Genomic DNA, 14,047 nt, shown 5'->3' with positions numbered 1-14,047 from the left:
TTTTTTTTTTTTTTTTTTTTTTTGCCTTTTTTTGTTTGTTTGTTTTGGTAGTGGGGATCAAACTCAGGACACCTTGAGCTTGTGAGCAGGTGGCAGAACCAGTGTGCCAAATCCCTGGCCCTCATGCATAATTTTCGATATTAATAAAAAGGTCTATTATCACTACCAGTATTTTTAAGATAAGTATTGTTTAACAAATATTATTATATGCTGATTACTTTCTTTATACCATTTTTATATTTGAAGTACATGTACTAAAAGTTACTGCAATTTTTTGTGAGCCACAAAAACATACTGCCACCACTTAAAGCCAATATGTTTAGGTCCCTAAGGACAGGCAAAGACCCAAGGCACAAAGCTCTCAAGGTCTGTTTTAAGAGCTGTAGCTTAAAACTGGAGAACACAATGGGTAAAATGGAAATGTGATATCAGATTTGGTATGTAATTTGTCAAGATATAAAAAGGCAATTAAACCTAATTCCTAAGAAATTACATAGCAGTGTGCCATCTTACAAAGACAAATAAACGCTTGAGTTTTGTTCTCATTTCTGTTCAAACTTTTGTTACTGATGGTTTAGGATTACTGCATAAAGAAATTATATTCATTACATCATTAGTTATTATATCATATCTACATTAAAATGAGGAAATTAAAATGTTGAAAACATTAACCTGCTCTTAATTACATAACTAGTAAGTGCTGGAGCTCAGCTTTAACCACAGTAAGACTTAACTATCTTCACAGATGATTAACATGCTCATCAAAATTCTGTGTTAGAAGGCTGGGGATTTAGCTCAGTGCGCAGCACCTGCCTCAAAAATCACAAGGTCCTGAGTTCGATCCCTGGTAAGGGAGTGGGATTCCTGTGTTAGCCAGTTCATTAGAAACCAAAGGACAGACATATTTAGAATTTAGAGTAAAATTCTCTAACCAATTTGTTGAGAAAAACACTCATATTTCATTCACAGATGAAAAGGCATCTACTAAAGAAGAAAATACTAATATATGTTGAATTATTAATATGATGTAGGGTTTCCACATTTGAATTATTAATTTTAAAGGGATAGAAAGCATGAAAAATAATGCTCCTAAATGTTTTAAGTAAAGGTTCACAATGATTCTCTTGGGTAACTTTACCAAGTGATTTGAAGATACTATAATTATGGTTTTCTTCATTTTACTGTCTTCATCTATTTTATTGAATCAATACCCTTCTGGACAAAGGCAGCAGACTTTCACAAACTTCCTCAACAACTAGTTGTAATAATGGATGATCCTGTAATCATGCATTTAAGTCTAAATATTACTGCAGATTGAGATTTTCCTTTTTGAAATGCTTGGATTTCAGATTTTGGAATATTTGAATATACATAATAAGGTATATTGGAAATGGAATCCAAGTCTAAACATGACTTTCACTTATGTTTCTTTCACGTACACCTTTATATATATATATGGACTGAAAGCAATTTTACAAAGCCTTTTTTTTTGGTACTGGGGATTGAACTCAGGTCCTTGTGCTTCTGAGGCAGGTGCTAGAATCACTGAGCTAAATCTCCGGCCCCTTACACAGCCTTTTTAATGCACCTATATTTTGACCATCAGATAGTAGTTTTCACTTATGGCATCGTGTTGGTGCACTCAAAGTTTTGGATTTAAGAGCATTTTGAATTTGAAATTTTTGGACTAGGGATGTTCAACTTGTATAATCACTTGCTCTATTCTGGGTTTTCACAAGATGTGGGCTATCCTGCTTTACTAGAATGAATGAGACCAAGAAAAATACAACCTCACAGTTCTAATATACATAGCAAATAGTACTAAATTCTTTCTTAAAAGTTATACTTTCATCACTTTTTGTTCAGTGAATAAATGCTATCTTTCTCTGTATTGAGATAGCATTTAGTAATGAACATTAGGAAATGATTTCATTTTTACAATATTGCATAGCATTGTAGGAAACTGGAAAAGCGGGAGAGACATAATCCATTTTAAAATATTAAGGAGATAGTTCTAGTTAGTGTTCTTTGAAAAAAATGACTCAGGTTGGTGCTTCCAAATAATGTGTGATGAGATCACCTCGTGGATCAGCACTTAAAGAGTGAATAAAATAGAAAAGAATACATACAAATGTAATACAGGTGACAAAGCAAGTTTACTGTTTCATGAAACACTGGTTTCAGTTATTTGTATTTATGCCTAAATATAATGTATTTCTTACCAATGGCCCTGGTTAAAAATGTGAAAGCAGGGGTAAGGGGATAAAATAACCAAGACATCATTTAAAGGTACAAGATTCCAGTGATAAATGTAACTGTACTGTCTGCTTTAAATGTACCAATAAACTTAACAGGGAAAAAACAATATGTGAAAGCCACTGCCGAATGAACACCCCAGCGGAGAAAACAGATTTTTCTCTAATATTTTGTTTTGTGATAGATAATAACTCTTACCGTTTATATCTAGATTCCCCTCATGCACTCATAGGTGGGGTTTGTCAAAGGTGATCACATGACAAGGGTTTATAGCTGACTTGCTGTTAGGAGGTGGAGTCTGGGTGGAAAAGGCAGGTCCCTGGTGTTTCCTTCCCAGCTCTGAGGTGAACATCTTTTCTCTGCTCAGGCCTTTGCGCCATGACATTCTTCTGCCTTGAAGCTGGTTGACTAGGGACTGAAATCTCTACAAACTGTGAGCCAAAATCAGTTATGCTTCCTTTAAGTTGCAGATGTTAGGTATTGTGTCTCAATGATGGGGAAAGTGACTAAAACAGATTCTGGTACCAGATAAGTGGGGTTGTTGTGATGACTCCCTGACTGTGTGACTTGGAAGCCTTTATAAGTGGTCTGTGGGAGGAGTTTGGAAAGATTTAGAGATGCAGTAACAATGAACTTGATGAGAGATTCTTGTTGAAGCTCAGAAGACCAGAATACTGAGTGAAAAACAAAACAAACAAACAAATACCGCCCCCCATAGATGAAAAAGACCAGGCTAAGGAAGTTTCAGTTAGGAACAAGGACTCCACTGGCAGTTGGGAGTCCAGGCCATATGTGTTATGCTCAGGCAGAAAATTTGTCTACATCTTGTGCATACTGTGAGATTTTGAAGGAGAATAAGGACAGTAGACTAATTTATCTTGTTGAGGAAATTTCAAGGCAGCTCAACATTCAGGCTGTCAGTTTTTTTTTTTTGGAGACAGGGTCTTGCTATACAGTTCAGGCTGGCCTTAAACTCACTATGTGGCATAGGCTGGCCCTGAATTCATAGTGGTTGGTCTGCCTCATCTGCCCAAGTGCTGGGATTACAGGCATGTGCCACCATGCTGGGCTTGTCAGGGGGTTTTTAGCCAGCTCTACATTGAGAATCAAGAACAAATGGCACAGATGAGTGATTTTAAAAGTTTTGAGTTTCATCAGAAAGGAGGCTCCTATAAACCTAGGATCTGTAAAGTCAAAATAGAAGAGAATTTGTTTGCTAAAGACATGTGAAGAAAAGGAGAGCCCCAAGCTTCTCAGGTTCAAAACTGCAAAAGTGAAAGACTGCTTTCAGAGGTGAGCCTGGGAACCAGGTTCCAGAACGGTGGAGGCATAGGGAATTTGTTCCTCAGGAATGGATTCAGAGTGCTCAGCACTCCAGACACTAGACTCTTATATCCAAGAGAGAAGGAAGCCTGGCTACTGCTCCAATTGGTGGCAGACCTTGGCATCAACCACATGGCGTCAACCACATGGCGTCAACCACATGGCGTTACTTTTAGGTGTATGCATTGTGCCAGAGTTGTGGGGTCAGGAAGGTTTCACTCAGATTTCAGAAGAAGTCCGAGGAGGCCAGGCAGTGTGGCTCTGAGAAGGTACTGTTTGAAGCTATGAGTGTGAAGACAAAAGTGCAGACCTCCCTTGAAGGTTGGAGAAGCCAGGAATGTGGATGGTCTGAGGAAAGCCATGAGAAATGAGCAAAGCCAGCCTAAGAGAAAAGCCATGAGGGCTACAACCACAGGTAGTGCTACAGGGGCGCCACCCAAACCCTTTGGAGTTCACATTTTTTCAGATTGTCCTGGGTGTTAGACATGGAACTACAGGATTTAATGTTTTTCCCCACTGGATTTTTTTTTTTTTTGGTACCAGGGATCGAACTCAGGTCCTTGCGCTTGCGAGGCAGGCCACCGAACCGCTGAGCTAAATCCCTAGCCATTTTTTAAAAATTATTATTATTTTATTTTTTTTTCTCATCTGTTCTTTTGTTTTGTTTTGTTTTATGGTACTGGGGATTGAACTCCAGACCTTGCACTTTCGAGGCAGGCAGCAGAACCACTGAGCTAAATCCCCAGCTGCTGGATTTTGATCTTGGTTTGGTCCCTGTGTTACTTTTCTCTCACTGCTGAGACAAAATAGTCAACACCCAAAGTTAAAGGGGAAAAGGTTTACTCAGCTCTCAGTAGAGGTTTCAGTTCATAATCAGCTGGTTCTAAGGCAGGGTGGCAGATAGGCAACGGTTCATGGTGATGGAAGCAGCAAAAGCAACAAGAGAATTTAACTGCATCTTTCTGCCCCTATTATCCCATCCAGACTACTGGGATTAGGGCGGTGCCAAACCAATCACCCACATGTACCTATTTAGTAATCATATGCCCTTAATCCCAGCATTACCCATTCTAGACTCGGCCACCTGCATGACGCTTGGGGAGGACATCTAGACACAAGACACAACAGTCCCATTCCTCCCTGTCTGGCTATTTTTATACCTTTTAGAATGGGAATGTTTATCTTTTGCCATTGTATGTTGTAAGTGTTTAACTTCTCATTTTTCAGGGTCTTTAAGTTTGCCTTAAATCTCAAGAATTTGAACTTGGACTTTTCAGCAGTTCAGAAACTGTTAGGATTTTGTCAACATCTTAGAGATGGACTGCATCTCTAAGATGCATAAAGGGAAGCTCATGAGTGTTTCAAGGGCCAGAGGTGGAATGTTATAGTTTACACTGGACCTTGGTTCACGAACTTAATTCCTTCCATGATTCTGGTTGCAAAGTGAATTATATGAGAACCAAATCAAATTTCCCCAGAAGGTCAACATTGAATCTAACAATTGAACTTGGTTTGATTCTCGTACAATTTGGTTTTTGATCAGAATTGTGGACAGAATTAAGTTCATGAACTAAGGTACCATTGTATATCTAAAATGTCCCCCAAAGCTTGCAGGTGGGGCTTTTGAGAACGGCTGGATCATGGGTGTGTGATAATCGGGTAAGGATGTGGTAACTAGATTAGTCTACTGATTGGTTTGGCAATGGTCTAGGTGTGGATGATGGGAAGGGCCCACACTGAGTATGGGTAGCACCATCAAATAGGCTTGTACCCTGGGTAGAATAAAAGGGAAAGGAAGTCTTGTTGCTCTCTGCTTCCTTCCTGTCTACCATGAACTGTTTCTCCTGTCTTGCCACCCCAACTTGGAGCCAGCTTACTATGGACCGAAACCTCTACAAGTTGGGAGCTAAAATAAACCTTTCCTTCTTTAATTTTGTGTGTCAGGTATTTTGCCTCAGCAATGAGAAATGTAGTCATGACTCAGTATACACCAGTGTTGACTGATTCAGACACCCAATAACCTTGCCCTGATGAACATACTCAGCAACGATCTACAACTTAAACTATTTTTTAAGGAAAAAATTAAGGTTATACAGAATATTTTCAAAAAGGTTTCCGTCTTTCTGGTGGTCAAAGTTCAATCTATTTAGTGTTCAGTAAATACCATGATACAATGTTAGTAACTTACACTATTCCATTTTCAGATATTTTGATTTCTTCAAATTTTACCAATGTACAGTACTAGGTTCACAAATACTTCTGTCTGCAAATAATTTGGTTCACAAACAAAAGCACTGAGCAAAATTTTGCTTCCACTTGTTAACTTCACATTGGGCAATGAACACGACCATGGTGACCCTCCCTGTACAAAGAATGGGGCCATCATCCCCAGAATCACGGAATGAATTAAATTTGTGAACGGAGGTACCACTGTACTGATGTTTTACTTACATACATTAATGAACTGCAGATGTCCAAGCTCACAGAATTACTATTATTGATATTCTACTAAAAAGCTCAACTTGATCTGGTAAAGCATAAAAGTATATTTTTAGTTCTAAAGCTTAGAACTTTTTAATGAAATGATCCACAACTGTCAATTTAACAAATATAAGGCAAAAATATATAGGGCATATTTCTGTGCACCATTAAAATGTCATCACACTTTGCTTAAACAAATCCTGTCTATATGTTTACTTTTGTTAACTATCCTCTGTAAGTTTTATCTTCTTTGAAAGTCTACTCAAATTCAAATATTTTCCCAAAAGATTTATAGCATTCACAATTCTTATAATACCATAGCCCTGAAAAGTACAGGTATACTTAAAAAAAAGAAGTGGAACAAATAATAGGATAAAGTCAAAACAGAAGCAAAGAACAGCCAGACAGAAGTCACTCATTTTTCCCTTACGGCCTAGGTTCTGAAGATAGTGAGAAAGCAGTATAAAATTTAAAATAGCCTCAAAAAAATTCCTGTAAATTAAGTATCATATACATTTTTGTAGTAAAGATCTTTGATACAAATATGTATAAATATATATATATACTTTAATCTGCCATATATAATTCCCCCTATAATTTAATTATTCAAGTGTATTACTACTGGAAAAAGTTAGCAAATAAAAACTCCAATTATGTTCATTCTTTCTGTTGGGAGTGTCACCGAGAGACATTTTAATCAGTTCCTCTGCATCCTCCTTCATGCTTACTAATTTATGATTTTTCCTAAAATATAGCTAGAAAGTCAACACCATGCCCTTGCTAATGGCCTGAATGTCATGACAGTTATGTCACCTTTCAAACTGTGCATTTGATGCTTTTGCTAGATTCTCAATATGCAAGGAGAATTGGTAAAAGATGAAAGATTTATACGATCTGAAGAGAAACCAGAGTATTGCAAGGGGAACTGGTATCTTTTGCCCATGTGCAGAAGAATGGTTGGGAGCTACCTATTTAAATTGTTTTTGTCCCCTCTACTTAAAAAAATAAATCATTATAATGATTCTTCTGATTATAGTTTATTGATGCAATTATCAAATCTTAATGAGAAAATGCTTAAAGTTACAAGCTGTTGATTCTTTAAGATTCATTATTAAACTCTATCCAGTTCCTCTTCTCAACGAGAGAAAAGCATTTACACAGAATATTAGAGCTGAAGGTAGATCATCCCCCTATCTGTAAAGTGAACTTTAAAAATTCTAGTCCTAGATTCCTGTTTCCTGTGGCAACCTGGACGCAGACCTGAAGTGATGAAGATCTCTGGAGTGTTAGTTGTGCTCCTCATGGTTTTTGTGTCCATTCATGGTTTAGAGGATGTGATTATAACCTGTAATGAGCAGTGACTGCAGGTGAGAGTTAAATGGTGGGTTCTTGAGATCACCAGGAGCCCCAACCATCTGAACTGTATCTAGAAACTCGCTGAGCTAAAACCGGAAGATCCATGGGCTATTATGAGTATTTTTATCTTCTCTCTCAATGTGAAATCAAAGCTGAAGTACACTCATGGGGTATTCTCATTGAAAGGTCAATCACTTATGAACCGGAAAATTCAGATGTCCCAGGGTTCCTTACCAATGGGCAGAAGGAAATTTTTAGAAGTGACAGACATGTTTATAGGTTAGTTTGGGATGGAGATTTAATGGATTCATGAGTATCTATAAACAAATCAAGTTGCATGTATTAAATATATGCAGCATTGTATCAGTTATAGTTCAATAAAATGGTTTTTTTAAAAAAGTTACAAAAAACACTGAGCTCTAATTATTTTTAAAATAAATTTCATTTTTTGACCACTTGAATAACTGTTACTATTCACATTATTTCCCTTTCCTAACTTACTAGTTGCACTGTTTTATACTCAGTGTTTTAACACTAATTTGCTATTTTGTAACCATCTTGTTTTTAAATCTTAGTTTTATATATATTTAAATGGGTAGAGCTTTTACCATTAGTCCTCTTCTCCATACTCTAATTCTTTATGTTTGACTGATATGGTTTAGTCATCACATTTTCATGATATGTACTTATTAATTAAAAAAAAAAGCTCCGTAAGTTTCACTCACTTGGGATAGACCTCATTTACTATATTCTGTGGTATCAGTTCTACATTATCAATTAGTCATGGGGCAAATATCAATAAGCAATGTGCTTCTGTTTTAGAGTAGGTTTTATCGCTACTGATTTTGAGGAGAAAAGGGCAATTAGCTGATCACTTAAATGCTATGAAAATATTAATAATAATTTTTAAAGAGCAGAAACTTTTGGGTAGTACAAATCAATAACTTCTCCCAAATCTTAAAACACTTCATGCCTTCTAGCCTACAGTTATGTTACAACTCTCAAATACTATCCTTGGCTATGTTCATTCATTTCTAATTTGTATTCCTGGCCATATCAATTCATTTCTACTCTTTATTTATCTATTCTCTCAATTCGAACTATGCAGATGATTCTAAATCTTTATGTTCGTATATAACCTGACCTTTAACGCTTTATTCAAATATTCTAATTACTTATTAGGCATAACTATCTGTATGATTACCATCTCCCAGACTGAAATAATCACTCCCAGAAATTCCTCCATAATCCTATTCACTTATGTTAAAAATGTCAAGGTTACTTTTGACCTTGCCCTCTTCCACTGTCTAATTCATTTTTTACAAAACTCCCATCTTTCCTATCTATTCCTATAGACATTATGTTAATTGAGAATCTTTACACTTCACAGAGATACTGGATTATCACAATATTTATAGCTATTCTTCTAGTCATAAAACTGAGTGGCATATTACCATTAAGCCAATTATCAAATCATTTCCATACTACTTTATTTCCCTTGACTATAGGATCAAATCCAGATTCTTTTACCTGCTGTAAGTTAGCTTTAATTTTTTTCACCTTACCTCCCCTCACACTACTATGTAAGTTCCTAGTGTAGCCAATCTGGTCTACTTAACACCCCAAATACATTCTAAGCATTTCCCATGCCATTTCCTCCATCTGGAAGACATCATGTGCTCTGATTCTTTGAGGTTTATGTTAAACTTTACCTCTTCCCTTGTTAGCCCAACTCAGACATACTCTCATAGGAAGTTAGCACTGAAGGAAGATTCTGTCCTCCATCTGCAAAATCAACTTTAAAAAAACCAACTCCTCTATAACACTAAAATGTTTGGGGGAAACAGACTAAGGGACAACTGAAATACTTTTCTTTCTGAACATTACTTGACATATTTTGATCATTTCCTATGAGGCAGAAGCTATGCTAGCCACATGGACTTAAAATTTAGTGAGAAAGACTATCCACACATAAATTAAACAAGTAAATGTTGATGAGTGCTACAAAGAAAAGGGAAAGGGCAAAAGTGCACTGAAGGTGAAAGTTTGTATAGCTGAGAGAGGGACGAGGCACAAGACTGTTTTAATGCAAGATAGAAAGAGTTAATTCAGTCAGTGGCTTCTTCAAGTGGGAATAAAATCTTTTAAGCAGGGTGAAGGAGTGAGTAGGAATTAACTCTTCCAAAAGGTGGAAGATTTCTACAGGAGAGACTGGAGAGAGGATGGTTAGGGAATTAAAATATGGCCAAGGTGCTGGGAATATGAGGACTGCAAGAGGTGTGGCTGCAAAGGCAGGGAGCGAAAAGCATTCTGGGCTTCAAAGGTCACGATGAAGGTTTAATGGGCTTTGTCCTAAGAACAAGTGGGCCTTGAGTAGCATATTCCAAGATACTTCAGGTCAGGACTATGTATAACTTGGGATGGGTAAGAGAGAAGCAATTATGAAAACAGGAGAGTTCTAATTTTGTTACAGTTGAAATATATTCTGTACCTCTATCACTGTGTGAGTGATCTCACCCAAAATCAAATTAAAGAAAGCGTAAGAATTATACTGATAACCATCATTTGTTTTCTCTCTCTCTCTCTCTCTGTACCAGGGACTGAACTCAGGACCTTGCTTGTGAGGCTTTCTCTCTCTCTCTCTCTCTGTACCAGGGACTGAACTCAGGACCTTGTGCTTGTGAGGCAGGCACAGTGTCACTGAGCTAAATCCTGGCCCCTGATAACCATTTTCAATTGGTCCATGTGCCTGTGACAAAGTGCTCTTATGTGCATTTGTGTGTACCTATAAACACTTAAGGGAGTACAGGCCAATTTTATATTTTTAAAGAGCAAAAGAGAAAACATTTGAAATTTTTACAATCCAATGAAAAGATCCATTTCACTGTTTGGCTATGGATCAGCACTATGCTTAAAGTTTCTTGCTTTTAAAAAGAAAAGTATTCTTTTTATAGGAAAATATTATGAGAATACCAACAAAATATCTTCCAAGGATTGTTTTAATCCCAACTGATTTTTAGTCTCACCTTGCCTATTCTACATTTGGATTTCAAAATACAACTACTAAAGGAAGTGATTTCCTCCAAAGTTTCAATTTTATCAAGAGTAAAATTTTAGGGCTGGGGATTTAGCCCAGTGGTTTCAGCGCCTGCCTTGCAAGCATAAGGTCCTATGTTCGATCCCTGGTCCCCCACGGAAACAAAACAAAACAAAACAAAACTCAAACAAAACAAAAAGAGTAAAATATAAGGGCCCAACATGGGCTGGGGATTTAGCTCAGTGGTTTTGGAGCCTGCCTGGAAAGCGCAAGGATCGGAGTTCGATCCCCAGTACCACACACACAAAAAAATAAAGGACCAACAAAATTACTAATAAAGGAATGACAACTAGGATTTTCTGAAAAGTTTCAGTATACCAGGTAGTGTGTTGGGCACCTTAATATCTAATTTAAATCCAATGACTCCGAAAGATGCATGCTATTCTCTATTTTACAGATAAGGAAATTGAGCTTACTTCATGGAAATAAGCATTTTCACAAACGATATACATCTTACACCCATGCCCTTCAATTGGGTGGTCTGTAACCATCTGTGACAATGAGACACTTAAAAAAGTGGATAGTTTGATCAAGATGTACTCGAAGTATCACATCCAGCTTTCAAAGATAGTATAAGTACCATACCCTGTTAATAACTTTGAATGATGACATATTGAAATGACAGTATTACAGTATAGTGGGTTAACTTCATTACTTAGATTAACTTTACTTGTTTATATTACTTTTACAATCAGTTACCTATTTAGTTCACATTATATTTCTATTGAACAGTGCTGACCTGGATGAAAGACTGTATAGTGAATGGGCCAGTAGACAAACTGGTAGAGAAAGCTGAAAGACAGACTGGTACAGAAGAAAATACATAATTTACACAGATCTTGGTTTAAATCTCCTCTCCATCAATGATGGTCTTGGGTAAGATACCACCAAATCCTTCTGAACTTTCGTATCATCTGCATTACAGTAATATTAAATCTCTTCAATAACCATTGTATAAAATATGTAAAGCAGCCAGCTGGCACACAATGGCCAAAGGGCAGGAAACAATTCCCATACCTCCTACAACTGGTTTCTTTAAAATCTGGTTCCCAAAAGAGTAGGAAGTTCACTCATTTGAAAACTATGTTTTATCTCTCAGTGGGAGAGGCTAAAGAACTCTTACATCTGCCCTAATATTGTATGGCTTATACATATATGGCATTATAATAGATGTAATCTCCAGCTAATCCTCTTTCTCTTTAGATTTAAATTTTTCATGACACTATAGACTGGGAAGCCAGATGAGATCATGGTGAGACATAGAAGGGCACAAGTGTTTCTTATGTACACAATAGTTGAATTCCAGTGAAAGCGTTTTGAACTCTAATTCAGCTAATCAATGTCAAGAACTGAGACTACTGAGTAAAATGGTACCTGTGTGAGTAGAATTTTACCGTTTTTGTTTCCTGGATCATAATGCAAACAAACAACACACAGGCTAACCCTGTGGACCGAAAAAAGTACTTACTAAGAAAAGCAATTGGCACTATATCATAAGAAACTACAAAATTATGTGGCCTGTGCTAGCCAATATTTTGTCATTTCTTTCCCCTAGGCTTGTGTCAAGACTTTAGCCCTGTAGCAGTGTATACATGCTTTACATTTTTATATGTATGCATTCAAAGGTGAAGGTGTGGCAGCTGGAATATTTACTTAGATTATTTGGCCTAAAATTGCCATGTGGCAATGAATGAGACTGTTTGTTTGTTTTTTAATTGAGAGGTTACTGGGGAAGGGGGTAATAATTAAGAATTTGAGTCACCTAAATGTAGTCTCTTAAATGTCATATATATATATATATATATATATATATACATATTATATACATATATATCCACACATACATATACATATTAAGCTTAATGTCAAAATTGTTCATGTCTTATCTATAAAACATCTTTAAGAAAATGAGACTGGGGAAATAAAACGTTGTTAGAGTCACAAACTGTAATGACCATGAGGGTATTCACTGTATTTCAATTTGCAATTTGCTACAAGAAATATCAAGCTTTTAGTTTAGCTTTTAAAAGGCATACTCAATTAGATGAGGTGGGGCAATGGAGAGAGGGCTTTCCTTCTGATCTATGTTGCATTAAAAACCCAGTACCTGTAACAAAATTTTTAGCACCTCCTGAGTAGAACTGACTTGATCCTAGCCCTCTGAAACTGGTAGACTCAAACTTTAAAACTAGTGTACCTACAATACACATACAACCATCTTTAGCACTTGCCTTCAAATTCAGGATTTTAGGTAGAATAAAACAGGAAAAAAGAAAATGACACAGCATTAACTAATGAGGACCAGACAGTCCCGAGTAATTAAAGAACAATTAGAAAATAAATCTACCCAAATTCTGGCATGTTACACTTCTAAAGCTTAAAATAATAGGGAAAAATAAACTCCATCAATTTAACAGAAAACAATCAAAACTTAGACCATTTAAGCTATCAGCCATATTTCCAGAATGTATTTTAGAAGGGTTTATCGGGGAAGAAATTCTTTGCACTAAATTTAAATTAGTTTATACTTGATCAAACCTTTGAAGAAACTTGCTTTACTTCTAGGAATCCCTTTTTTGGGGGAGGAGAAGAGGGATAGTGGCTAGATTAAAGAAAAAAAGTTAAGCCTCGTGCTTTCAGCATGAAGGGTATATCTGTGCCCCTATGTGCCAATACTCTCTCAGCCCCACTGAGACGTTGTCGTCAGATAATTTGATAATCTGTCTCTAAAGTTTTGCACTAGAGAGTTCATTTTCTGCAAAATGCCTTGGTCGAACTGAAGTCTCTTCTGAGACGAGAACGGCCTCAGTCCTGTCGAACTGACACAAGGAACAGCATAGGTGTGTGCAGCGTTTGCTGTCAAACGCTACAAAGGTGCATCTGTGCGCGTCCCACCCGGGGAAGGCCGCCGGGCTCCCGCAGCTCCCCTCTCCCTACACCTCTCCCCTCCCCCTCCCACAAGTTTTAAACTTTGTTTCCCTCGGAGATCTGCACCAGTGCAGCTACCGCTATCCAGGAGACAAAGGGCTGTGCTGTGTGGGTTCACGGGATGCCAACCAAATTTTTTAGTCGAGAAACAAAGCGCTCCGATTTGAGATTCAGGAAGAGGAGGAGGAGGAGAAGAGGAGGAGGAGGATGGTGAGCCCGGAGCTGGGCCTCTCCCTAGAACAGATCCCCGCCCGCGCCCGGCCCGCTCACCGCTTCACGCGGATGATCTGGTCCCGCATGGGCTTGATGTCCTGGAAGCTCTGCTGGTTGACCAGGCTGTAGACGAGGATGAAGCCCTGGCCGTTCTTGATGTACAGGTCCCGCATGGACGCGAACTGCTCGGTGCCCGCCGTGTCCAGGATCTCCAGCACCGACGGCGACGAGTCCACCTCGATCTCCTTGCGGTAGAAGTCTTCGATGGTGGGGTCGTATTTCTCGATGAAGGTGCCGGTAACGAACTGCACGGTCAGGGCGGATTTGCCCACCCCGCCCGAGCCCAGCACCACCACTTTGTACTCGCGCATCGTCCCTCCGCGGGCGCCGCCG

At 37.9% G+C, this 14,047-nt stretch overlaps 1 protein-coding gene across 1 annotated transcript in view; it reads right to left on the bottom strand.

Moving 5' to 3' along the window:
• Rap2a (RAP2A, member of RAS oncogene family) overlaps positions 1-14,041 on the bottom strand; it is a 40,949-nt gene extending 26,908 nt beyond the window's left edge. The window contains exon 1 of the mRNA XM_010630914.2: positions 13,712-14,041. Within this exon, the coding sequence (XP_010629216.1) occupies positions 13,712-14,025 (314 nt within the window). The 5' untranslated portion in view covers positions 14,026-14,041. The remainder of the gene's footprint in view (positions 1-13,711) is intronic.
• Between the last annotated feature and the right edge of the window lie 6 nt (positions 14,042-14,047).

Source organism: Fukomys damarensis, unplaced genomic scaffold, assembly GCF_012274545.1.
Source record: "Fukomys damarensis isolate Sample0158 unplaced genomic scaffold, DMR_v1.0_HiC HiC_scaffold_6, whole genome shotgun sequence".
Taxonomy (NCBI): domain Eukaryota; kingdom Metazoa; phylum Chordata; class Mammalia; order Rodentia; family Bathyergidae; genus Fukomys; species Fukomys damarensis.
Note: the sequence above shows the minus strand (reverse complement) of the source record. Positions and strands in the feature narration are given on the sequence as shown.